Source organism: Carettochelys insculpta, chromosome 13 (assembly GCF_033958435.1).
Source record: "Carettochelys insculpta isolate YL-2023 chromosome 13, ASM3395843v1, whole genome shotgun sequence".
In the NCBI taxonomy this organism is placed as follows: Eukaryota; Metazoa; Chordata; order Testudines; family Carettochelyidae; genus Carettochelys; species Carettochelys insculpta.
The window spans coordinates 5,701,227-5,729,204 of NC_134149.1; the positions used below are offsets into that span (position 1 = coordinate 5,701,227).

The 27,978-nt window shown below is 39.4% G+C and overlaps 1 protein-coding gene across 1 annotated transcript in view; it reads left to right on the plus strand.

Moving 5' to 3' along the window:
• Positions 1 to 27,978, plus strand: part of LOC142020225 (transmembrane 9 superfamily member 2-like) — a 54,586-nt gene that overhangs the window by 11,794 nt on the left and 14,814 nt on the right. The window contains exons 6-15 of the mRNA XM_075007904.1: positions 4,009 to 4,136; positions 5,180 to 5,291; positions 7,961 to 8,037; positions 8,937 to 9,045; positions 12,404 to 12,536; positions 16,575 to 16,694; positions 16,884 to 16,941; positions 21,961 to 22,120; positions 22,811 to 22,962; positions 26,058 to 26,169. Of these exons, the coding sequence (XP_074864005.1) occupies positions 4,009 to 4,136; positions 5,180 to 5,291; positions 7,961 to 8,037; positions 8,937 to 9,045; positions 12,404 to 12,536; positions 16,575 to 16,694; positions 16,884 to 16,941; positions 21,961 to 22,120; positions 22,811 to 22,962; positions 26,058 to 26,169 (1,161 nt within the window). The remainder of the gene's footprint in view (positions 1 to 4,008; positions 4,137 to 5,179; positions 5,292 to 7,960; positions 8,038 to 8,936; positions 9,046 to 12,403; positions 12,537 to 16,574; positions 16,695 to 16,883; positions 16,942 to 21,960; positions 22,121 to 22,810; positions 22,963 to 26,057; positions 26,170 to 27,978) is intronic.

Below are 27,978 nucleotides of genomic sequence, written 5' to 3' on the forward strand. Positions count from 1 at the left end.
CCCTTTGACAGGACCAAGCTTTTTGCAGCGAAGACTGACAGTGTATTACATTCAATAAGGATTCATATACCACCCTCCTTATGTTGGGAATGTACCTCCCCATGCAGAAGATGGCATTATACCCCCTATCAGAGATGGTATGACTTCGGTTTCAATAGGCAACATTTCCAGCACCAACAGCAAGAGATTGACCATCTTGTTCTTGTCAGAGACTGCAGAAATGCTGAAATCCCACCACTATGTACAGCCTCAACAACCAAACAGGCAGCAGGTTTGAGGGTTTAGTCAAGAACAACAAACCGGTTCATGACACCTGCAAGGACCATCATGCTACTTGTGTGTTTCACCACCAGTTAAGGCCCTTTTTCCACTAATGGGCTTCCATTACTACCGACAAGTGGGTTTTAGAGATTGGGCTATCTGGTACCCTTCCTCTGCATCCCACCAACCACTCCACCCACCCCCTCACTCTTCAGAGATCCCTCTGACAAGACCCTGCTCTGCAAAGAAGTTGACCACCTCCTTCTTACTGGAGCCATGTAGAGGGGACCAGATGGGTTCAGAGGAAAGGGGTTTTATTCTCGTTGTTTTCTCACACAAAAGAGAACAGGTTGATGGAGACAGATACTAGACCTTTGAAGGCTAAACCAATATCTACAAAAACAATGGTTCAACATGGTGACTTTGTGTCTATAATACCCGCAGTAGATCACAAGGACTGGTTCGCTGCCCTTGGCCTTCAGCGAGTGCATTTTCACATTACGATTCACCCTGCACACAGATGATTCCTCTGCTTTACAGTCGGCACAGAACATTTGCAATATTGGGTCCTACCCTTTGACCTATCCACCATACCCAGAGTATGTTCCAAAACCCTAGTGTTATAATATTTCCTTATCTTGATGACTGTCTCATCAACAGTCACTTGGTAACAGAGACTTCCATGATGGTAGGCACAATCAGGCAAACATTCGATCGTGTTGGGTTACTGATTAACAACCAAAAATCAACATTCTAATCCACTCAGGCCCTGGAATTTATTGGTGCCCGACTAGATGCAACCTCGGCGAGAGTTTACCTACCCTTGCAGAGATTTCAGGTCATTCAGGACTTGATAGTGGTCAGGACCTGCAATCCTACAATATAAATAATCACCTGTTTAAGATTAATGGGCCACATGGCTGCTACTATATGTGTAGTCCATTATGCAAGATTATGTTTTCACAGCCTACAATATTGGGTAGCTTCCATCTACAACCATGCGAAGTGCAATCTGCACAGATGAGTAACTCTTCCTACTCATGTTTGAGATTCTCTCAAATGGTGAACAAACCACCTAAATCTCTTGTTGGATGTACCTTTTCACCAACAACAGCCCTCACGACATATCACTGTGGACGCATCCCTCCTAGGTTGGGAGGCTCATGTGGGCACCTTGTCCACTTAGGATTGCGAGTCGCCCCAAATGGCCTTATTGCACATAAATCTACTGGAGCTCAGAGCAGTTTTCAATTCTTGCCAGCATTTCCACAAACACACATGCAACACTACGGTCAAAATACTCACGGTCAACATCATGATGTACTTTATCAGTTGACAGGATGGAACATGATCTCATTCCCTATGTGCAGAAGCCATCCGACTCGAACTAGTGCATTCAGAACAACATCACACTTGTGGCACCTTACTTACCTGGAGTCAACAATATTGCAGTGGATTCCCTGAGCAGGCACTTCACATCTGACTGCGGGTGGTAGCTTTATGACTGCATTCTCCATCTCCTGTTCTGATCCTGGGGAACTGCCCTCATAGACCTCTTTGCCATGTACCATGACAAGAAATGCCATCATTACTATTCCAGGGTGGGAATGGGCAGTGGATCGCTGGGCAATGCATTCCTTCTCGATTGGAAGGGAGCTCTAATTTATGTCTTTCCTCCCACGGTGCTCATACCCAAGGTCCTGCACAAAGACCAGATAGATGTAGCCATCATCATACTAGTGGCACCTGCTTGGGCATGCCAACACTGGTTCCGCTTCCTCCAATGGATGTTGCTGTATGCTCCCTACCTCCTCCCAGCCCTTCACGACCTTCTGTCTCGAAACTGGGGATCTCTGCTTCATCCTCAAATATACACCCTTCATCTCACAGCGTGGCTCCTGGTTGGCTCAGTGTGTTCAAACACCTCTGCCCGACACAAGTCAAGGAGATCTTAATTCATAATAGAAGATAAAATACCTGGACCACTTACCTGCCCAAATGGTATAGATTTGCTGCTTGATGTTCACTACATCATACGGAACCACACACATTTACTTTTACATTCAATGCTCGACTACACCACGCATCTAAAAGGGACGGGCTGGCATTAGCTTTTATAAAGGTCTAGCTTGCCATGACCACCATCGTCACTTGCCCCTTTGATGGGTTTTCCATGTTTGGCCATCCCAACACTAAAAGATTTATTACAGGACTTAAAAACTTGAAGCCTCCTTAAAGACCTGTCCCTCCTCCATAGGACGTGGACAAAGTGTTGCGTGCCCTAATGGCATCACTGCACCATTGGCTACTACTTTCTTGCAAATGATGATCATGAAAGTTCTTTCTCTTTGCCATTATTTTGGCCCACAGAGTCAGCAAAATCTTGGCTCTCATGGCAGTACCTCCTTACACAATCTTCAACAGAGAGAGAGAGAGTAGTTTTGAGACATCACCTACCTTTCATTCCCAAAGCAAGTTCCAAATTTCACTTAAATGAGTCAGTTGTTTTATCTTTCTGTTATCCTAAACCATATGCCTCCCCATGGGAGGCATTACTCCATACCTTCGACATGCACAGACCACTTGCCTTTTACATAGAGCGCACTAAACCTTTTTGGAAAACTAATTGCTTGCTGGTATCTCTCACTGATTGGTCCAAGGGAGAGCCGATATCATCTCGACTGGTAGCAGAAGTTATAACTTCATGTATAGTTGAGTGCTACTCCTCTAGTAGGATACTCTCCCTGCGCAACCAAGGGCTCTCTCCACAAGAGCAGTGGCAACATCAGCAGCCTTTCTTGAGGGCGTTCCCCTCAGAGACTTTTGTAGAGCAGCTACCTGGTCATCTCGCGACACATTTGTGAAGCGCCACACAATCCAATACCAATGGGTCTCAGATACCTCATTGGAATCAGCAGTGCTATCATTGTCTACCAAATGGTGAGTCCATCCCACCTTCCAAGCTTCTCAGGGTATTGCTACACAGTCAACTACAGTGGAGCACCCACAGGGACATCACTCGACGAAGAAATCGAAGTTACTTATCTTGGTGCAGTAACTGTCATTCTTTGAGATGTGTGTTCCTGTGGGTGCTCTACTGCCCACCCTCCTGCCTGCTCTGGAGTCTTTTACATTTTTCAGACTCCGGAGCAGTCTCAAGGAACTGGCGGGAGCTGGACTGTGCATGTGATCAAAAGGGTGCGAACAATGTGAGGTACCGACTGTGCATGCGCGGTCTGCCTGACTACAGCTCTAGAAAAATCTTTGATCTGCAGCTTTGGGATGGCCCCAGCATCTACAGTGGAGCATCCATAAGGACATACATCTCAAAGAACGATAGTTACTGCACCAAGGCGAGTAACTTCACTTTCTGCCCCACAATTTTGGGACCTCTGCTCTAGCCACCAAAGGGGGCACAGAACTACTGCTACTGTGGGTTACATGGTGGTAAGAATGAGCGAGTAGACTTGTATGTGGGCTGAAGCTTCTGATGCTGACCTTTGAAGGCTGATGTAGGCTGCTTTAAACTTTTGTGGAATATAAAGTTTATTCTTTATTTTCTGTGTTTTTTGTCCATTTGTTACTCTTCTAATGTCTATTTGAGAATATAAAAAATATTACTCATTCCTCCAGTGATGCTTTGTCGCTCCACCCATAGTATTCTTTTATTTTGGGTTACTTGCATCTTTGATATACGCTATTACCTCTCTACTGGAAACATTATTCATACATTGTAATATTTTGCAGTCTCAGTTTCACAAGAGAGACACTTTCTACCTCTTCAACCATGTTGACATTACAATTATGTACCACGGTGGGAAAGATGAAAGCTGGCCTGGAGCAAGACTGGTAATGGCAAAATTGGATCCAAAAAGGTAATTACTAGTATGTGCTATTTTAATAAGCTGCATCATCTTCATCTACAATTTCTAGTTTGGCTAAGCAGAGTCGAAGTAAACCATTTTCAGTCTTTCTGAAGAAATGTACTCTATACATTATGGCAAATCTATGAATACGTCATATCTTCCTGACTTCTTTGAAAGTAAAAATGAATGGTGTGGAGGAAGTGATTAAGGAAGTGTTATTTACCCCTTCATGAAGCACAAGACCAGGGTTATATGATTAAATGAATAGTCACCAGGTTTAAAACAAAAGGAAGTACTTCTTCATATAACACACAGTCACTCTGTGGAACTCGTTTCCATGGGATGCTGTGAAGGCCAAAACTATAAATCGCTCCAAAAAAGAATTTAGATAAGTTCATGGAGAATAGGTCTAACAGTAGCTATTATCCAAAATGGTCAAGTATGCAACCCAATGCTTTTTGGTGGTGGTAAGCCTCTGACTGCCAAATTCTTAAGACTAGATGATAGGGAATGGTTCACTTGAGGATTTCCCTGCTCTGTTCATCCTCTTTGACGCCTCTGGCACTGTCCACTGTTGGAAGATAGGATTGTAGGCTAGATGGACCACTGGCCTGACATTTGTGGCCATTGTTATGTTCGCTGGTAATAAAACTGACTCATAAGAACACTGTGCCACTATTAGTTGAAGGCAATTTCTCTAGTGTATTTCAGCTTTTTCATCACGTCAGTTTTGTCTGTAGGGATATGGCAAGACTATTGAATAATGGGGAGATGTATTTTCCTATTATCCTCCTAATCAGAAATGTCTGAGCCAAGTGTTCTCTAACTTTCTGAAGCTTCAGGCCATATTCTTCACGTGTTCGGAAGTTCAGTCAGTGGGGAACAGAAAGCCCTGTTTCACAATAAATAAGTTGTAAAAGTGGTGGGGAAACATACAAAAATTTAGGTGGCTAACTATTTCATATTTGTCTTAATTACTTCTAAATGACTCGAAGATGTGGTCTACCCAATTCAGCAGGTATGAATCTTATTTAAAATGTTTGTCTTGCTAGCTACAAACATACAGATAAAGACCATTTAAATTGTGGAGGTCCTCCAATGGAGATACCTGGTAAATTCACAGAAAAACTGGATTTGGTCTACACTTATTCTGTGAAGTTTGAAGTGAGTATAATTTTTTTTGTAACATCTGAATTTTTTGAATCTGGGTTGTTTCCAGCAGTTATGTATTTGTTCACTATAAATGTTTCCACTGTTTTTATTGTTTTATGAATATTTAAGTGTCTGAGGAACAACTTGGGAATGTAAGAGTATTAAATATGTAAAAATATTATACATCCAGTCACAATGTACAGAATGCAGTTGTTGAGCACTGTGAAAAGTAACTTAGAGAAATAAATTTCTCTGTTCATAAGTAAAAAGATGGCTTTATCTTACCAGCTCTAAATTTGAAAGCCAAGCAGACATTTTCTTTGATCATGTAACATCAGTAATGAAAACATAAGTTAAATTTTTGCCTTCAGTTAAAACAGTGCAATCCTACTCTCTTCAAATTTCAATCTGCAACTGTTTTTGCTTGTTGATGGTTAAGAAGGAACTTGAATCCAGGTTACTCTTCTTGAGCTATATTGGCTCTTCTGCGTTAACAGGAGTAAAATTAAGGAAAACTTAAGACTTTGGCATTGAGTTGGCAATTCGAGCTCTGAACACTGGGATCAGACGTATTGGTTCATACAACTCTTCTACATGGTCACTGTTCACATTGGATTGATAATTTCAGCAAGCGTCATATTGGAGAGAATATATTTGTACATAACATTTCTTGGGGACGTTTTTGATTTTGTAATTTACCTAGTTTAATGAATCAGTTTATACTGAGCATATAGGTTTAGTTCTTGTCAGCTGAGTTGTTCTTCTGATTTGAAGGTGCCATAGATATAATTTTACCCAGACACTTGTGAGCATTAAATTAACTACTTGATAAGGGTTTTTTGAAAACAGAGGTGTTATTTCATCTAATATATCACAGGCAGTAAGTAGCAAATCATACATGTGAATGTGCTTTTATCCTGTCTGAAAAGTAACATCTTATGGGTGTGAGGATGGATCATTTTTCCTGTTGCTTCAAAAATTGGTGCTTGTGTTCAACCTACTGTAAAAAGTGCGCAATTATTGTTTGGTTTTTGTGATTTGATTATAAAACACCTGCCCACTAGGAACTGGACTGAGAGCGCTAGTGCATTATGTTTGTTTATATTGTGAAGGCAGCCATAAAGCTGTCACATAATAGCTTTCGCTCGCCTCCAATCTGAAGTTGACTTGAACCTGTAACTCTGAGGTAATAATCTTCTGCTTTTCCCTTGTGCCATCTAGTTGTCTTTAGATTTGACTGATTTTACTACATGGATGAGCTTCCTGTCTATTCACATGTGTTTAAATCTCGAGCACAAATTGCAAATTGTAATTGTAATGTCATCTTCATTCATTAAATTACAAAATGTGTTACATATTTGGGACATCTGTTCTCTTAGCAAGGGTAGTATATTCCTGCCAGTTCAGGCATTTCCAGCAGAGGTCACTATTTACATCTTAAATATCTGTCAAATTTAAGAGTACCTATTAGCAGTTTGCTGTCTTAAGTTTTACTTTAGAAATAGTTAGAATGCATGTTTTCTAAGGAAAAAAGCATATAGCTTTTTGAAAATTATATTAATAAGCCACTAAATAGCCAATGGTGGTTATTGTATGGATCCAGGACATTAACTTTTTAAAAATAAACTAAGCCCATTTCTTAAACAGTAATGAACTTTATGATCTGTGTTTGTACCTGTGTTGTTTTAATTTGGCCACTGTTTAGCCAGTCTAATCTTGTCTGCATGCTGAGGAGACAGACATCTGCTTTCTATTCTACAGCAGCTGACTTTTGGTAGTGAGGCCATGATAGACTGACATCTTTGCCCATTTTGAAGGGTTGGGCTTTTCAGACCTGTGCAAGTCTAGAAACATACAGATTTGTGCATTTGATATCTTCATGCAGTGTAGACAAATTTAAATTGGATATTAAAATAGTAAATTGCACATTGCTGAAAATCCGATCCAGTGAATCATGATCTGTTTACCAAATTGTGAGATGGGAACTCCAGGGAATAGCTCTTTGTGTGAGTTCAAACTTAGATGGTGAATTTTAACTTTGGAAAAAAACAGATCAATATGAACCTTGCCAAAAACACTATGGTTGTGTCTACACTAGCCCAAAACTCCAAAATGGCCATTTCAGAGTTTACTAATGAAGCTCTGAAATACATATTCAGTGCCTCATTAGAATGCCAGCAGCTGTGGCACTTCGAAATTGATGCAGCTTGTCCAGATGGGGCTCCTTTTTGAAAGGACCCTGGCAACTTCGAAATCCCCTTATTCCTAAGTTGCCAGGGTCCTTTCGTAAAGGAGCCCTGTTTGGACGAGCTGCGTCAATTTCGAAGTGCAGCAGCTGCCGGCATTCTAATGATGTGCTGAATATGTATTTCAGTGCTTCATTAGTTAACTTCGAAATGGCCATTTGTATGGCCATTTCGAAGTTTTGGGCTAGTGTAGACGTAGCCTATGTCTAATTCAAAAATTACAGGCAGTGGATATCATAAAGTAACAAAGTCAAAGTAATAAAATACAGGATTCAGAAGATGAGATTACAGGATATAAGGAAAGGAAGAATCCTGTATCTAAGGTGGAGATTGGAATCCATGTTATGCATATTCACTAAATTTAGGAAGTGGCATTTAAATTGCTACTCTTCAAAGTCATTTTTCGTTTAATCATTTTGTTTCACTTTTCTGCAGGAAAATGATATCAAGTGGGCTTCCAGGTGGGACTACATTTTGGAGTCTATGCCACATACCAACATTCAGTGGTTTAGGTAAACTTTTTAGTTTGGGTGAATAATCTTCTAGTGAAGAACAAAGTTTTTTTTTTTTTCTTACAGTTTTCAGGAAACGTGACTGCTTACTTAGAAAGTGAAGTCTTAGTTTCCAAGCAAATGAACTTCCTTGTTTCAATATATGAAGTAACTTTTATCAGTCTTTGATCTCATGGGAGCAACTTAAGTATTGCATTTCACCAGAGGAATGTGCCATTAGTATTTAAAGGCAAAATAAAAACATGGAAGTTGCTTTATCCTCTTGTTCTGTATAGCTTTTGGAATGTTAATGCCCATCAGTTTTCTTACCATTACCATCTGGTTTGCTCTGATCATGAAGTAAGGTTATCTGTACAGGCTTTGTTTTTTTAATATCAGCTGGTGCTGTTAAATAAAAAGATCAGGTTTTTTTATGTTAAAGAATATACAAAAAGCACCATTGCTTATGGATTAATGTGTAATTTTTACTGTAAAGAAGAAAATGCTGTTCTGTATGTAAATGTAAAAAATGCAATATATACTGCATATAAAATAATCTGATATTAAATATGAAATGGATTTGTTCAGTGGGAATACATAGCTGTGATTTTATTTCATGTATAATGTATATGACAAAAAATAATTAGCTTGAGGTTCTGTAGAGTTATCTGCTCCCTGATACAATGGCTTTGCAGGCACTTTCCTTTCTGTTGCAGAGTAGTATGTAGTATTATAATTTATTTCTTCCTGTGTAGGAAAACTTTAAAGTTTAAAATAGCTGGTAGAGCAATTTACACACAACCTTGGTATGTAAAATATGTTGCATGCTTCAGATATGCTCATATTATGACTATTGCAGTGCCTTAACTGAAGTCTGAAAAAGTGGGTAACAAACATTGTGTTTTTCTCTGTCTCTACAGTATCATGAATTCCCTTGTAATTGTTCTCTTCTTATCTGGCATGGTGGCTATGATCATACTGAGGACTCTTCATAAAGATATTGCAAGATACAACCAGATTGACTCTTCTGTGAGTAAAAAGTTTGATATTTAATTTTCTAGGAAGAAAAATGATCTGTTTAACTACAGTTTTGAACTCAGTGAAGGGGGTCAGGATAAGTAAAATAAAGCAAAAGTCTGTGGTATATAGTTGTATCAGCTCTTTTGAGAGAAATATATCACCTTAAGAAAATTCCATCTTCTCGAAAGAAAGAGAAGTATTTGGTGTAGATATAATTAAGAGGTTCATTTTCCTATGTTGGTATGATAAACTTTTAATGTGGATGGATAGACTTTAGGAGTAAGCAAAGGTGAGGGGGATAAGATTTTATATAGTGTGAAGTTTTGACACATTTGCCCATACACATATTTGAATGCCTTGTAAGGGACATGAACAAGAAGATTTCTAATGCATCAAGTGATGACTACAAACACAAGCTGAGAATTTCTATATTGCAGTACGTAGGATTTTGTGAGTACATCGTAGTGGTAAAACCCAAAATCTTTATGCTTCTCTTGCTGGTTAAATTTTGCAATTTGGAATGAATTTTGTACACTTTTTTGTTTTATTAAAAATGCATATAAACGTGCTCTCGGAAGCCCTGTCATAATCTTAATAAAATATTTACAGGTTTATTTGGTTTGTACACTGGATGGTGAAAGATTTAAGGTGTAGTAATCCTAAAGTATGAGCTTCATGAATAGAAAACAATCATTTAGACTAGAGAACAGTTTCCTTAGTAGTGGTCAGTTGTAGATGTAATCCTCTCTTTGTTTTAAGGCCTAAACATTGCATAATTTAAACCTACTGGTTTTTCAGATTGAAATACCAAGCTTGCAGAGGAACTTTCTTTTTTTTTTTTAATTAATATTGATCTAGCTGCAGTTTCATCGAGATGTGAGATCACGTTTAGTTCTGGCATGAACGCGTGTAACTCCCATTTTAGTGAGGTTGCACTGAAAACAACAGTTGAACTTTCTCATAGGCAGTGTGGCTGTAAGTCCAGCACAGTATTTCTTTCAGGGTACATCTATCTCGGCAATATTTTGAGGGGGGAAAAAAAAAGGTGACACCAAATCTGAACACCTGGATCTATTGTATCACATGTATACAGCTCAAAATATCAGTGCAGGCACTTGGGTTGGAGCCTGGGCTCTCAGACCAATCTACTTGCTCCTTAACAGACTTATTAATTGAGTGGGGAGTGCTCTGTTTCACATAAGGCAAATCAAGAGCTCAGGTTGCTCAGCTTGATTTAATTTTTCAGACATAACAGCACAGATAATTAAACCATTTTTGTAGAAAAGTTTGTGAAGGGACCAAAACCTGCTCTGTTTTGCAGGAAAAGTATTTTTGCTGACTAATTTTGCTTGGGAAATCATGTTCTTTCTCTGGTTTAGACCTTTCCAAGTGTGCCAGTAGAAAATGTTTGCCTTTTCCCCATTGAATTGGAGTAGAAGGCATACGTTAAGGAAGCTCACCCTGGAAAAGGAAAGTTTCTTTTTCAGTTGAGCTAAACTTAGAAACAGTCATTTGTTTCAGGCAACAACCGTTAAGCCAATGCTTTTTCATAAACTGGTAAGTAAATAAAAACTTAATAAGGACAATAGACACTTTTTCTGCTTTTTGGAAACAAGAACTAGAGTTATGTGGATGCCCACAGCAAAGTGCACTGTATTTTTGGGAAAGGAGCAACTAAAAAGTTTCCGTCCTGGACAAGAATTCATTATGATACTGCTTGTAGTTGGCAGATTTACTGCCATGGTATCCTGAAGGGTCTTTGGCCCTGACCACAGCACAGGTCCCCCAAAGACCGCAGACCAGATGAGGATCGAAGGCACCTGGCCAACCTTATTGTAGAGTAAAATACAATAACGGTTGTCATGTATACGCTGTTTGAACCACTGTGCGTACCTACCTGCCACAGTGCAATGACTTCATCAGTGGGAAATTTCCACTGCCCCCTAGATCAGACAAAGATTCTCTCTCTTCCCCCCTTCCCCTCCCACCCCCGCCCCAAGACACCACTTTATATATGGATACAAACAAATCACATGTCACTGCTGACCTTGTCAGGTTACCACCCTCTGATGCTACGTAGATACCACCCATCACCATGTACCCTGTGGTTTGTTTAGATAATTTCTTATCCATCATGTTGTCATTTTTAGACTCTATCCTGAACCTGAACCTGGATCTGTATCTGAGTCGTTGGTACCAAGGTTGTTTTTTTAATGAGCTGGTGATACCTTGTGATTTTAACTCATGCCTGACCAATTGTTGTTCTGCACCTGGGCCAATTACCAGTTAGTGTTTTGTACTTTCAGCCCTGTTTTTGTGCCAAGTTCTGTTATCAGGGGTTTGCCTCTTCCAGCTTAGCTTTGCTTTCAGCCATATTTTGTCCATTGTTAGCCTCAGACAAGGCCTGAGCTGTATGGGCTTAGGCCTTCATCTTACTACACTGCATTTGGTAGTATTTACATTACATCTTAGTAATCATGTTCTCTGTTCCCTGACTCTGGATCTCTAGCTTCTTTTTTCCTGCTGACTTGATGCTTGATGTAAAATTGTTTTCTAAACATATTTAAAAAAGAAGAAAAATCTAGCTAAGATGCTGTGCGTTGTCACCCAGTTCTGATTCTCTTCCTTTCCCTCCCACCTCTTTTCAGTGAATGTTTTTATTTTGGTACCAACCAATCCCTTCACCCCCCACAAAAAAAAATTAGTGATTACAGTTAGGCTAGGTGATATGTAGGGAACCTTGCACTCTTTGAATGGGACCCAGGTATTCTAGCATGGGCCAAGTTTGTTGGAAACCATTAGTTTTTCAGAGTTGAATGCTGTTTGTTTACTCCAAATTGTTATTCCCTCCCTAAAAGTCTGACTACATCACATTATTTAAAACGACAACAACGTAATGAAGAACACTATGGTCTCAAGTGAAAAATTAACAGGGAAGATACTTGGAACAGAAGGAGCCCAAAGTTGTTCTTATGAATTAAAGCAAAAGACCCCTTGTTGTTGTTACTGAGACCGACATATTTTGAAACAAGAAAAAGAGAGAAATATTTAAACCAAAGTGAAATTCTGTATTCCAATTTAAATTAAATTGAATACTCTGTTTTGCTTTATTTATGTTGACCTTTAGAGATCATTGCTTATTACATTGTTTCTCTGTCACACTCAAGGCAAATATTTTCATGATAAAGCTTGCTTTTGTCTTCCAGTAAACCACAAGGGGTTTGTAAAATCAATGAGTGATGGAATGCAATTAGTCTGTCTTTGGAACCAAACTGAAAGTTACTCAAATTTTGAAAGCGTGTTTCACATCTTATATTAATTCACTGTTGCATTAGGTACATTTACTAAAGATGTTGATGTTATGCAGGAGGATGCTCAAGAGGAATTTGGTTGGAAGTTGGTTCATGGAGACGTATTTAGACCTCCAAGGAAAGGAATGCTGTTATCTGTCTTCTTGGGTCAAGGAACACAAATTTTTATTATGACCTTTATTACTCTATGTAAGTAGCATTAGACATATTAAAATTACATGCTTACACTGTGTTGGTGTAGTTATAAGAAGCATGAAATGACTTCTGTTGTAGCTGTGTATCCTTTTTTATTGGTATCGGTGTGCTTTCTTTAAGCAAAGAAAAACACACTTGCCTATAGTAATGACCCAGATCACTGCAATAACACTGTTGCAAATAGTAGCATTGTGATCATTATCTCAGCATCTCTCAATTAGGGCTAATTCACACACTCTAAATCTGTAGAAATGATGTAGCCTCAGTCCAAATTCCCTTTTAATTTTTTTTTTAAATATACTAAAAGTCTGTATCAGAGAGGTAGCTGTGTTGTCTGTAGCTTCGAGAACAACAAGAAGTCTTGTAGCACCTTACAGACGAACAGATATTTTGGAGCATAAGCTTTTGTGGGCAAAAACATGCTTCGTCAGATGCATGAGTTGGGGGGGTGGTTTCAGAGGGGAATTAAATAATTAATACCCCTCTGAAACCACCCCCCCACAATTCATGCATCTGATGAATCAGGTCTGTGGCCACAAAAGCTTATGCTCCAAAATATCTGTTCGTCTGTAAGGTGCCACAAGACTTCTTGTTGTTCTAAAAGTCTGTACTTACTCATCATGGTCCAATAATGCTTGCATCCAGCATGGTAAGTTCAGAGAAATTTAATCCAACTTATAGTATTTTTGGAACGCATTTTTTTTCTGATAAATGTGATACAAGAGTCAACAGCCATTCATAAATAAGAACTTGCATATATGCTAATAAATGGCAATGAGACAGTCCTCATGTAACTTGAGCTTGGCATCAACATCTAGATACATCTGTAACATTGTCATTTCTTACAAATTAGTACATTTCCTTGTTTCATATAAATTGTTTCCTACTACTTTTTGTTACTGCATATTAGAATATGGGAACATAGTTCAGCTTATATATGAATGAAGATTGTTTCCAAACTGGTTTTAGTTTTTGTAGCATTTTGTATTAAATCATTTGTTCTAAATTGTACATACCAGGGAAACATTGTGTTCATTGTATCTTGATGCCAAGCAAGAAGAGGAATTGTCTTTTGATTAAATGTTTCAGACCAGAGAACTGGTCTGTAGTAAAAAAAGGAAAGAAGTCCAGATAAAATGGTAGCAAATTCAGACTTACTTTCAGTATTCATTGTTACATATAAATATCTTATGCAGAGAAAAGCAATTGTCTGTTTTTCTTTTTAGGATAGGTCTTTAAGCAGAAGAATCAGTATGAACTTGTGCTTTATCCACCTTTAAAATATATTCTTAACATCTTGCAGTATGCTATTAAATATGGCATCTTTCCCTTCTGGCTTGTTTTTAAGCTTTAAGTTTAATAAAGATTCCTATGTGATGCTCAGTGTGAATAGGAGCCATCTGTTCTATAGCCTTTTGATTCCCATAGACCAGTGGTTCCCAGCCTGGGGCCTGTGAACCCATGGGAGTCCACAAGGGTATTGCAAGGGGTCCATGGGAAAGGTAAGACGATCATAGAAAATAAGTTTTAAATAAATTGCAAAGTTGCAATCAAATTATATTTAAATTCAATATCTTCCAATAATGTTATTAATTGCTGTCTGAAAATCTATGTTCAGGTTTCCTTTTTCATTTAATGAAGTGTACATAGTGGCTAGAATGGCTTTGTGGATCCAGGCATGGTTTGGGAGTGCAATTTTGAGTCCACACACTAGTGGAAAGGTTGGTAATCACTGCCATAGAGCATAAACCTACCAGTGGCCTGAAGGCTGGTTATGAAGCTGTTCTGCCAAGACAATTGTGAATAAGAAAGTTATAAAAAAAACTTTTCTGCCTCATTGGCTGTTCATAAAAAGTAGAAGTGAAAATCTTGTTGGGGAGAGGAATAACTTTCATATTCAGTATTTTAAACTTTAAAAAATCACACCACAAAACCACAACAGCCTTTGAGCAGCCCAAGTAGGATACTCATGTACAGGTTGGAGAAACAAATCAGTGATGGTTATAAGGCTGAATTCTGGCTTTCTGATATTCTGATGAACTTCTCGTCTTGGCATTTAAAGAAGTCAGTTATATTTAATAGTGAAAATGGTACCTTTGTCTTAACACTCTATCAGTGCCCTTCTTTATTAGAAGATCAGAATATGAAAATGTCCAACCCAGTTCAAGTATCAGAGAGGTAGCCGTGTTAGTCTGTAGCTTCGAGAACAACAAGAAATCTTGTGGCACCTTATAGACTAACAGATATTTTGGAGCATAAGCTTTCGTGGGCAAAGACCCGCTTACTATTGATACTGGGCCATTTCCACCTTGCTGAATAGACCTTGTCAGCTCTGTCCCTCCCTTTTACTGGGACCCCACTCTTTAAATACCCCTTTGAAACCACACCCCCACTCATGCATCTGATGAAGCAGGTCTTTACCCACGAAAGCTTATGCTCCAAAATATCTGTTAATCTGTAAGGTGCCACAAGACAACTTCTTGTTCTTCAACCCAGTTCACTTCATTCTTAGCTGAGTAAGATTTCAGACAGCATTACTTTTCAAAGTTATAGTTCAGCGTCCTTTTACTCTGTTCCTAATGTGTTTTTATGCAAGTAAACTTATAATTGGCCTTTGTGTCTTCATAAATTGATCCTTCCAAATACCATAGTTTCATGTACCACTAGCCACAGAGTTTTTAATTGAATAATTACATTTAAACCCTGAGGTTGCCCTGGTAGTTTGTTCAAGAACTCAAACTACTCTTTCCTCTCACCTTTAAAATTATATAGGCCTTATTTTCCAGATGATCCATTTTGCTTCTGAGAATAAGCATTGTCCTTCATGGTAGTTGTGATGCCCTTTGTCTGAAATTTGAAGTTTCTAAATCAGTTACTTAAAGATTCAGTACTGTTCCCTTCATACTTCTTATAACTTACCTTTTAAAAACATAAATCACTGCCTTTGATTACTCTGATTACTACTTTTCTTGGGTGTCTCTTATGTCCTGTATTAAACTATTCTAGTTGTCTGTGCAGTAAATGTACTCTTGTAGGCTGTGTCTAAACTACAGGCTTGTTTCAGGAGACTGGAGGTCTCTTAGCAGACGTCCGCTGTGTCGGGAGTGTGTTCTGCTGGTATCCCTGTCTACGAGGAAGAAGGGATGTCTCAGCTGAGTGTGGACATGCCAAATGCTGGGAAAGCCTCTTCTGACACTGCAGTCTGCATGAGATACACAAATGTGGTGCACAATTAGCATGTCTTTTGCTGACAGTTCTCGGCAGTCTAGACGCAGCCTTACAGAAATATAATCCGTGTTTAAGCTTTTGAATATTGATTTCCAAGCTGCAATCTCACGGCATATTGTTAGAGGAATAGAGAGTTCAACCATATGCTTTTCTTGATGTCTTTTAGCCATGGGAATCTTTGTCTTTTGAGTATGAGCTGAAAATATGCAAGTATTTAGTTCAGAGTCAAAGGCTGGAGACAGATGGCAGGAGACAAATCGCTTGATCATTGTCTTCGGTTCACCTCCTCTGGGGCACCTGGCACTGGCCACTGTCGGCAGACAGGATACTGGGCTGGATGGACCTTTGGTCGGACCCAGTATGGCCGTTCTTATGTTCTTAGAGTATGACCAGAGTGCTGCGCACTTTTGCATAATCAGTATGTGTGCATATGTGTATATATATATAGAACAAGAAGAAGTCCTGTGGCATCTTATAGATTAACAGATATTTGGAGCATAAGCTTTCGTGGGCAAAGACTCGCTTCTGAAGACAGTTAACATAAACCCGCTTCTGAAGCAGGTCTTTGCCCATGAAAGCTTATGCTCTGAAATATCTGTTGGTCTATAGGGTGCCACAGGACTTCTTGTTGTTCTCTCAGATACAGACTAACACGGCCACCTCTGTGATATGTGTATATATAGGTTTATGTTAACTGCTAGTGAAATGGAGAAAATGGATAAACCTGTTCACTGTGGCATATGCTGCACACAGTGTTTATAAAGTGTGTTGACAAATGCCTTAATCTTTCTTTTACATCTTCAGTTCTAGCTTGCTTTGGCTTTCTTTCTCCTGCCAACCGAGGAGCTTTGATGACCTGTGCAGTTGTACTGTGGGTGTTGCTGGGAACACCTGCTGGTTACGTATCTGCTAGAATGTATAAGAGTAAGTATAGATGCTTGTTTCGTGTGGTAGAGCATGTTCAGTTCAGAATTGCCCGGCATTATATATAATTTAAGTTGGAGCTGATGTCTAGAATATCAGATCTGCTCCTTGCTGTTCTGTTGCAAAATATTTTTTAAAAGTGTTGTGTTATGTTTGAAACTATAATAATGACTTTTACTTGTTTCTCAGCGTTTCGAGGTGAAAAGTGGAAGACAAATGTTTTACTCACAGCTCTGTTATGCCCCGGGTTAGTACTTTTTTTTTTTTTTTTGTTCCTTACTTTTGTGAATTCTTATGTATGTGTATCAGATACCACAAATGAAGAAACGTACTGATTTCTTAACACCATACTCTTTTAAGGCCTGTGCCACTGTCTATGCTGCTTCCCACTTTCCTTTCCTTTCTACAAAGAGCATCTTAGAGAAGGAAGAAAAGCTTGTAAATCACAGCCTGCATTGGAGAATTGACAAATTGCATAATATTCTGGAGCATGGCTTCTGAACCCGGGAGCCGCAACTACCCTTCTTTCATTTTAAGTAAGGAAGGTGGTCCCAACACTATGGAAGTGGGGCTGAAAAGTGTGTTTTATATTACTGTAACATGAAGTGATGGCATGGAAAAGTTTGCGAATCATGGTCTTTTGATAATGTAATTATTTTTCTGATGCAGGACAATTGTTCGTAGTACTGCCTTGTGTATTTTCTAGATGCTCATTTTAACTATAGTAGGGGCTATATTTCATTGTAAATACATGGCTATTATGGTGACTTTTTTTGGAAAGGCTGTTCTGTCTCTAGCACTTCCATGAATCAGGGCTAGATCCAATCCCCATTGAAGTCAGTCACGCTGTTCATACTAAGGCTATGTCTATACTAAGTTTTGTAAATTCAACTTTGAGTATCTTCACCTCCCCACAAATTCACGTTAGTGCTGCCACACTAAATCATGAAGATCAACTGTTGCAACAGTACATCGCGGGAACCTATCCCACAGTTTGCTCAGCCTCATAGCATTCTGTGTTTTTTTTCACTGGTGCAGTATGGGAAAATAATGCCCCGCAAGCAGTTGTGGGACTGTGATGTCATCTTCCCACGTTGCATTGCCTTCATTCCCCTCCCATGGAAAGCAAACAGACATTTTTTCAGAAGGACAGAAGGAAAAGTAGGGAATCCCAGGCGGAAGAAAACCAAATAGTCTGGGTTCAGAAAGTAACTGAACCATGTAAACTGGTTGTTCAGCTGGTTGTTCCCTATAGAAAGAAGACCGTTAGGTACAACTTTTGCCTGATCAGTCAACTAGTACACCAAGTGGGGGACTATCATACCCACTTGCCAGAATGACTCTGTGCCCTGGGATCACTCAGTGACTGTGCCATCTCAATTGGCCTCTGAGCCACTGCTCCCCCTTGAAACAACCCCTGCCTGGGCAGAATGGAATGACTTCTATGTGATAAGCCAACTAACACACCAGGCAGGGGCCTGTCATCCTACCCCGGGATCACCCAGATGACTGTGCCATTTCAACTGGCCACACAGCCTGGGTTACAATACCACAGGAACACATTACAGCTTGTGATATGCGGGCCCCCACATTTTATGAAGGGATATGTTTGAATGGCCAGTTGATAGGATCCCTTCAGGGGCTTTATCTGACAGGTGGCCATCCCCAAATGCCAGTGACTGCGGGGGCCAGCCCCCTGGTGCCAGATGTCACAAGCTGTAATCTGTTCCTGCTCAAGAAGCTCTCAGAGGGGGGATCCAAGCCACTAGCTATCATCTTCGAAAAGTCATCTTTGAAAAGACATCCCCTTGCCGACAGCCAGCTCCTGAAATCTTTGCCAGAGAGGGAAACTCCACCCCAGTTGGCAGCCAGCCCCTGAAATCTTTCCCACCTTTGCAACCTTCACTGTGCACAAGCCAAGTTGTGGGGGGCATTGTGGGATGCATGTGGGACTCCTCTGGAGGCCAATAAAACCAGCTTAGTTAGAAGTTGCTTCCACACTACCATTAATCCAAAGGCTTACATTCAACCTTCCCTTTAATCCCACTTGGGTTGTTGGATTAAGAATATTGGCCATAGCACCCCCTAAATTCAAATTAATGGTATCTGATGTGTGAACAGTCACAATTTAAAATCAAGCTAAGTGCCTTAGTTTTGAATTTATGCTGTAGTGTAGACGTAACCTTAGAATAGGGGAAGTAGGGTTAGAGCTTAGGTTGTAAGTAAGGTGACCACATTGCCTATGGCAGATAAGGGACACTTGCCTCCTGAGATGCTCTCCCATGTTCAGGCTCCTCCTGGAGAGGTGGCTGCCCCATGGTGAGGTACTGGGGATGGGGGCTCCCCAGCCTCCTGATGAGGGGGAGCGGAGGATGGGGGCTCAGCAACCTCTTGGCAGGGGGGCATGCTGGGAATAGTGTCTTCACAGCCTCCTAGCATCCACCCCACAGGGGAGTTTCCCTGCAGCAGGAGCTGCCTCACCAAGGTGTGGGATGCCAGGGAACAAGGCAGCTGTCCCATGGAAGGGCTCCCTGGCAGTGGGAGTTGCCTCCCCTAGGTATGGGGCTCCAGGAAAGAGGGAGCTGCCCTGTGGCGGAGCTTGCTGGCAACGGGGGCTGACACCGTGTGGTCCCAGAGAATGGAGCAACTTTTCCATGGAGGAGCTCCCCAGCAGCAGGTAACAGGGCATCCTCCCCACAGAGGAGCTCCCTGTCAGTGGACGTGCCTCCCCAAAGCAGAGCGTGCCAGGGAACTGGGTAGCTGCCCTGCAGTGGGGCTCCCTGGCAGCAGAGGCTCCTGCCCAGACACACTGGTTGCTGAGGAACATAGCCCAACCAAATACAGGACTGTCCCAGGAAAAACAGGATGGATGGTCACTGGGATAAGTTTTGCTCCTTACAGTGTGGTACAAATACTTTATCTTGCCTTCATGTTTTGAATATATTGGAATGTTCTTCTGGCCAAACTGTATAACAGAAGCATTCTAAACAGTTACTTTTATGACTAGAATAGCACCTGTGTTCTACTGCAGTGAATAATCTTGCAGAAGACAGGACTAGAGACTATTTCATAAAGAACAACATGGTATTCTATGTGCATAGCTTTTAAAATTGGGTTTGGGAACTTTTCACTTGGAAACCAGGGTTTCAGGTATGTTTTTATGTCTATGTATGTAAAATATCTTTTAAAATTAATCTAGTATGCACAACTGGAAATCTTAGAGGTAATTTAAAGAGCTCTTTCAAGATATAAGGTTACATGTTGGAGGTGGTTCTTGGTACAGCTGTCTGTCTGGATGCGTGGTAGTGGGGCCAATACATGCTATAATGCGTATATAGTAGGTTATTAGTATAGTGAATAGCTGAAGCAAGTTTTCTGATTTATGTTCAGTAGAGATCTTGAATATGGCTTCAGATTTTTTTTCCTGATGGAGAATAGAACTTAATAAAATCTGTTTCTGGCAAAAGTCTCCATTTTTGCATGAAGGCAGATGAAAAATAGAATTACTGTACCCATGACTTGGTATAAGTAAACTAAAATTTGACTGCAACCTATCATATTGAGGTGCAACTGATTCTGTAGTATTGCTGTGTGGAAATCTTATTCCTAAGCAAAATGTACTTCAGTTTCTTTGCTGTCATTGAGATATTTTCACAGTGCAGAGGCTGTTTATATGAAGGGAAGAAATCCCATGCTGATAGCTTAAACTCCAGAATACTGTGTTTCACAGAATTACGAAGATTGGAATTGGTAAAATAGGACCAGATGTCTTGATTATGCTGTGCTTATTCAGGAAAACTGCATAATGTCATAAACAGCCTAAGGCAGCTTTATGCTCAGTTGACTGAGTTTATATATGAGGTTTTTTTATTTTTATTTTTTTCCATTTATCTTTGGAAGGGGAGAAGCAGCAATTGCATTACTAACATCGACAAGGTCTAAAATACACTATGCAGGGTGTGCTATTTGATTAAACATTTATAGGATGCTACTCATAGAAGTATATAAGAGCTGTTTGTGGAATGACTCACCCACTGCTTTCATTTCGCATGACTTTGTCCTATACAGTGGAACATGTAGCTTCCTCTGAGACTAGCGTAAATTCAGCTTCAGGAATTCTTCCATAATGAGTCCCAATGAGTGGTTCATTTGGTAATGACTCTTTGTAAGAGTGATGCTTCTGTTCTGTGGTGCGAATCCATACAGCCTCCTAGATGAGGCTCCCTAGCAGTGTATTTTATTGCTGTATTACAGGATGGGACACGTTTAAAATCTCAATTTTTCTCAAAATAGTTTAGATTGGATTTTAGCCTCCTTTTTTGAAAGAATTTTCAGAAAGCAGCTGGAGAAGAGAGGGTACAGAAGAGCATGACATAGGTTTTGTTAATTTCCAAAATTTAAGTTAATTTTTTTACAGTAGAGTTTAGGGGGAGAAGTGGGGCAGGGAAGTTGTTTGCTTTTGTAATACACTTTTAGTGAATAATTATAAGAGGACTGTCAAGAAGAGGACTTCTTGAAGCTTAGAAAAGCAGTCTTTAGAGTTTAGCAAAACCCAAATACTGGAGGATTTTTTTTCCTACAGGTTTCTGAAGAATATGGGAAGTGTCCTGTCAATTAAACCAAAGAAATAACACATTCTTGCTTCAGTAGCTTAGCTCCTTCTGAAATAGTGAATATCCTAACATAACATCTTTGTGCTATTTTTTTAATTGAACTAGTTTTCTTTTTATGTATTGTGACGTGGCTGAAGATAGATTTGTTTGTAACAACAAGCTCTTCTTAAGATTAGCCTTTGAGAGCCCTGGTGTGGCTTATGGTGTCTCGAACAGTGGATTTTGCCAGCAGTTACCGAACTTTTGCAAAAGAAACATGTTCATTAGAAAAGAATTATGGGAAAACGTTAATAGACAGTGAGTAGTGATGTGAAAAGGAAGGGCTGGTGAAGTATAAGACAGTCAAGAATATTTGCTAAAATACCCCATATAACATTTTTGTGACAGCTTCTCTTCATGTTATCTCCGTTTATTTAGAATCAACTAAAGATCTTCCAGACGAGTCATTTTGCTGGTAAAAACCCTTAAGATTAAAGACAATTAGCTGTCATACGTGATAATTACCACTGTTTGTGTGTTAATAGTATTGCATAGAGAATGAAGTAGACTACAAGGAAGTATTCATAATTCTTTTAATTTTATGAAGCACCTAAAATATTTAATTCTCTTCTGATTTTACCTTGAAAATGAGAAAATTCCATTTTTTTTTTCAGAATTGTCTTTGCTGATTTCTTCATTATGAATCTTATTCTATGGGTGAAGGGATCATCAGCTGCCATCCCCTTTGGCACACTGGTTGCTATCCTGGCAATGTGGTTTGGAATTTCTGTCCCACTGACCTTCATAGGTGCCTATTTTGGATTCAAAGAAAAGGTAGTTTTTGAGTACTCGATTCAATGTACTTTTTCTGACATGCAGTATAATACTTTACTGATGTGATATTGAATATTTATTCACACAACATTAGTATGTTAGCTAGTAAGATCAAAATGCCAATATTTGGCTACGATGCAATGAGTGTTGACTCTGAAATCAGCAGTTTTCCAAGTTTTTATCTCTTTGTGTGGTAGAATTGAACACAAACTGATTTTCAAAATATTTTTATAGCCATTTTGAATCTCTCATCTAAAGACACAGGTTTATTGACATTCTTCTTGTCTGTTCAATATGTACGCTATGGTCTTCTGAATTGTTAACATATCTAGAAGAAAATCAGTGAGTCCATCAAAAATTAAATAAGGACCTCTGCTTCTTTCATGTTGAAATTTGCTAGGTCACCACAGAAGTGGAGTATCTAAAAATCACTACTAACTCTAAAGATGGCTTATGCATTACTTTGTAATCTTTAGAGATTTGTACTTTAGTTCAGTTTCTTATGGTACATCTTACAGATGAATGTAATGGGAGAGTGAAGCACATCAAGTTCCTCAAAGTTTTTTTTTTTTTTTTTTTTTGCTTAATATCTCTTAAGTATCTGATTTCTATAACTTTCCTGCCTTAACTGTAAATGGCATAATAACAAGATATTTGTCTTTTTTTAATTGTATTTAATTTCTCATAAAGCCTATTGAACACCCAGTTCGTACAAACCAGATTCCTCGTCAGATCCCGGAGCAGTCGTTTTTCACAAAGCCGTTGCCTGGCATCATCATGGGTGGCATCTTGCCATTTGGTTGCATTTTTATTCAGCTTTTTTTCATTCTAAACAGTATTTGGTGAGTATTGTATCATTACTTGAAAGGCAGGCGGGCTGTCGGCTCTAAAATGGATAGGACAATGAATGTGGAGAACCCAAAACAATGGATTCAGAAAAATTCACAAACCACTAGAACTGATGATCTTTCTGTAGACATGTTTGTTCCCCAGAATCTAAGCACTTAATACGCATAGTTAAAAATAAAACTTCTTCCCTTTTTAAGAACTTCAAGACAACTCATTCATTTTGTGTTTTATCTGAAGCCAGGAAGATCAAACGAAGATCTGAGACCATTGTTATAGTTGGCCTTGTACTTAAGTGTTTTATAGAATAAATTGGACTTAATGGCTACAGAGATATTTTGAAAGAAGCTCTTCAGGAAGATCTCTTCCGAAAGAACTTCTTTCTAGAGAGAGTGTCGCGACATAAAAAAAAGGATCAAAAGAGTGATCTGCTCTTTCGAAAGAGAGCATCCACACAGCCCCTGCTGTTCAGAAAGAATGGGCCAGGGAATGAAAATGAAGACTGTTCTTTCGAAAGAAGGGCCCTGCAGAGCATCTACACACATTTTCTTTTGAAAGAAGCTTTCGAAAGGAAGTGCTCTTCCTGAAGTGGGAAAGGAAGAGCAATTTTGAAACGAGCACCATATGCTTTCACCTTACTTTCGTAAGAACGCTTTTGGTGTATAGATGCTCCATGGGATCTTTCGAAACAGCCACCTTCTTTAGCAGAATCTTTCAAAAGAACTTGCTAGTGAAGACACAGCCAATGTGTTGCAGGGTTCCAGTAAAATGTGGTGGAACCCTGGCAAAGTTAAAGCCCTTTGGTGGTCTTGCAAGACCTGGGTGACAAAACTGTTCTCAACTGTTTCTGAACCAGGCCAAGACCTTGGATTTCAGAGAGCTGTAACAAAATTCAGAAACATGGCTAAAATGCTGTTTAAGTACGTATATGCAAGACTAAAGTGGAAAGGTTTTTACAGTGCAGAAAAAAAAGATATTCTTCATGACAATGAAATGTAAAATTTATTATTTCAATCTAATACATTAGATTATAGTAGTCTAGACAGTCACTCAGAAGGATGTACTACAAGAATATAATTACATTTAAATATAGAAAGAGTAAAATATACTTTTTAGGTATTTATTATTTATTTATTGGGATGGGTTGCAACTGCTTTGAAGGATAGGCTCATAATTCAGAATGATCTAGAAAAACTAGAAAAATGGTCTGAGGTAAACAGGATGAAGTTTAATAAGGACCAATGCAAAGTACACCACTCAGGAAGAAACAATCAGCTTCACACATATAGAATGGGAAGCAACCCTTTAGGAAGGAGTACTGTGGAAAGGGATTTAGGGGTCATAGTGGACCACAAGCTAAATATGAGTCAACAGTGTGATGCTGTTGCAAAAAAAAGCAAACATTCTGGGATGTATTAACAGGAGTGTCTGAGAGCAAGACATGAGAAATCATTCTTCTGCTCTACTCGGTGCTCATTAGGTCTCAGTTGGAGTATTGTGTGCAGTTCTGGGCACCACATTTCAAGGAAGATGTGGAGAGATTGGAGAAGGTCCAGAGAGGAGCAACAGAATGATTAAAGGTCTACTGAACATGAGCTGTGAGGGAAGACTGAAAGAATTGGGCTTGTTCAGTTTAGAAAAGAGAAGACTTAAAGGTGACATGATAGCTGTTTTCAAGTACCTGAAGGAGGAGGGAGAAAAATTGTTCTCCTTGGCCTCTGAGGATAGGACAAGGCAAAATGGGCTTCAACTGCAGCAGGGGAGGTTTAGATTAGACATTAGGAAAAACTTCCTAACTGTCAGGGTGTTTAAACACTGGAATAAGTTACCTAGGGAGGTTGCGGAGTCTCCATCACTGGAGATATTTAAGAGCAGGTTAGATAGACATCTATTGAGGATGGTCTGGATGGTATTTGGTCCTGTTGAGAGGGCAGAGAACTGGACTCGATGACCTCTTGAGGTCCCTTCCAGTTCTAGCATTCTATGATTTCATCAGTAGCTTGCAACCAGGATTTTGGATTGTGTAAGACGGGATGTTTGAAAAATGTACACCTTTCAAACAGACACATTGGTATTGGCCTTTCTGTAGTTAATAATACTATATCTTATGATTACATTGTTCTAATTATTACATAAATTTAATGCTCCCTCACTCATAAACAAGATGATATTTATGCACTTGGGAGGAAAAGGTGCATTTTTTGTATGGTTAAATGAGTCTTGGACTGGAATAAGATTGATTTGTCTAGAGATAGAAGTTTGGCAATGTAGGAAGTGTTGGAAGGTGTAGCATGGTGAAATAAAACAGGTGGGAGACTAATTGCAGCAATATGAAGGAGGCACATGTCAAGCTGAAGAGTGGCACAAGAGACGCAAGAGAGAGCCAATGGAGTATAAGGTTCAGAAGGCCCTGAGATTTGAAACCACAATAGTGAGAACAGTCCAAAGTAGAAAGGTGACAAAAATTAATTATTTCCGTCAGTAGTGTTATAGTTTAACAAAACAATGCTGTAGCTTAGAGTTCTCCCTTCCCTTTTAACAATGCAAATGTGTAAGCACATTGAGGAGTCCTGTAGTACCTTAGGCTATGTCTAGATTGCTGAGAACTGACGGCAAAAGATACGCAAATTGTGCAACAGTTCTGTGAGGAGAGGCTTTTCTGACATTTGGCCCCCCTCTGTTGAGACATCTCTTGTTGTTCGTTGAATGAGGTGCACAGGATGCTGACCAGCAGATCTTTGTCAACAGACCTGCAGCTTGGACGCATGCTCTGTTGACAAAACTGTCGACAGAAACCGGCAGTCTAGACATAGCCTTAGAGGGTGCCGGATAAGTCTTTAAGGTGCTACAGGACTCCTTGCTGTTTTTACAGATACAGACTAACATGGCTATCCCTCTGAGACCCTTCACCATGCAAGGCAATATATAAGTAATGCTTTTACTTATGGAGGGAGACAGATGGCAGGAAAAGGCTGAACATTTGTGCGATTAGGTTAACAGTGCAGACAAAGCCTGTGATTACTAATGTCTTACGTATGTAATGTAAAAAAATGGACACTATACTGACACGTTTTGTTTGTGTGTGTTTTAGGTCCCATCAAATGTACTACATGTTTGGTTTCCTGTTCTTAGTATTTATAATTCTTCTTATTACATGTTCCGAGGCTACTGTCTTGCTGTGCTATTTCCATCTATGTGCAGAGGTAAATAAACATATTATTTTGATGTGTATATTCTGACAGGACAATGCAGAGCTAGCTGGGGACACGTCAGTGAAGTTTGCAAGGGGTGGTGGATGTCTGTGCTGTGCCACCTCTGCAAAGTGCTGCAGTCTGTAGACTCTGAATGCATTGTCACGATTGTGCATGCTGACTGTATGTGCTTTTGACCTGGTTAGGTTGTTGGCCTGTGTTCTGTAATATATAATAGATATATTTTCAAAAAAGGCAAATTTCTGCCTTGTCACTGCAGCTTGATATTAAAATACTCATTTTACATCCTGCGATGATATTGTGATGGTAGACAAAAATTGGAAATGACACTCCAGCTGGTCTGGCAGTGGCGTACTTTTTTAACGTTCTGAATGGCTTCATTTGAAGCAACTATTGGGCATAATATGTCAGTGCTCTGCTTTGGAGGCTTTGTGTTGCTGGTATCTGGCATGGTATTACAAAGTCATCAATATAAAGAGTGAGATATGTTTCTTTCAAATTGACTACCGATGAGCTATTTTACACTATGGCTTTCGTAATTTTGTCCTTTCTGAAAAGGGCTGTTAAATATTTTGTAGTACTCAAAAACAAAATAATTCTTTTGGTTTAAAGAAAGCTTGGCTCTGACTTCACTAAGATTTTTGCAAAAATGTAACTTACAGATTCTCAACTATGTGTGTTTAAAATAACAGTGAAAGAATGAAGTCTCATTTGCAACCATTCCCTGTAAATTATGAGTTGAGGTTTCCAGTATCCTGTGACCAGTGTAATTTATAATTATACTGCAGTTTCAGTATCAGATTTGCTTAGTTTCATGTACTACCCAACATAGTGTATACACTTCTCTGTTCTTGAGGATACACTTATTAAGGGACATGTACATTAACAGTTCTTGCAGTCTTTAAAGATTGTAGTCTTCAGCTACATGGTGTTCATTTCCACTCTTTAATACTATAGTGAGGGTAGATTAATTTAAATCAAGTTACCAAAAAAGCTGAGGCTGAGTGTGCTTAGAGTGCACTTAATTTTGGAGTAAGCCCTATTGAACTCACTGGCACTTCTGTTTTTTGAGAAAACAAGGCTAGAATAGGGTTCTCTTGGGAAAGCTGAGTTCTGCTGAAGTAAAATAAGGAATAGATTTATGGCATCACCATTGTGGCCTGTGGCCATGATGTTCCAAAGTAAGGCGCAAACGTTATGTAATATGAAACAAGAAAATGACACTCAGTGGCAACTGGTAACTCTAGAGTTCTCTTAATGCAACTTTTTGTATTGTATTGTATTGAGTGAGATTCTAAACCTAATTAAACAAGCCATAAGGATGAACTAAGTTCAACTTTTTCTTGTAGCAACAGCAAACAGCTTGGGAATTTACTTGTCGAATCACACTTATGCTATAAGGCATATAGAGAGCCTTGACGAACAATACATTGCAAAGTGAATTGTTTAAGTTATTGATCAGTTGATCCACTCAGCCATATCCAGATCATTTCCTCCCTTTAAACTGTTTTCCTTGTGATGTTTAATTCTTGCAATAGGCCCCTGCATCGTCTGCCACTTCTTATACTTGACACATTTTCCTTTTTAACTCGGGGAACAAATTTCTTCAAAATATTCCCAGATAGGGTGTCTCATGCAGAAGCCATGACAGCTTTTCTGTGGCAAAAGTGTGAGGGAAGACAGGAAACGGTGTGTGTGCTGAATTGTCTTCCCTTTTTCTTTCCAGTCCACTCCACTGTTCCTTTCTATGCTGCTTCTGTACTTTCCTATATATTGCCTGTGTCTTAAGAGGTTGTCTTA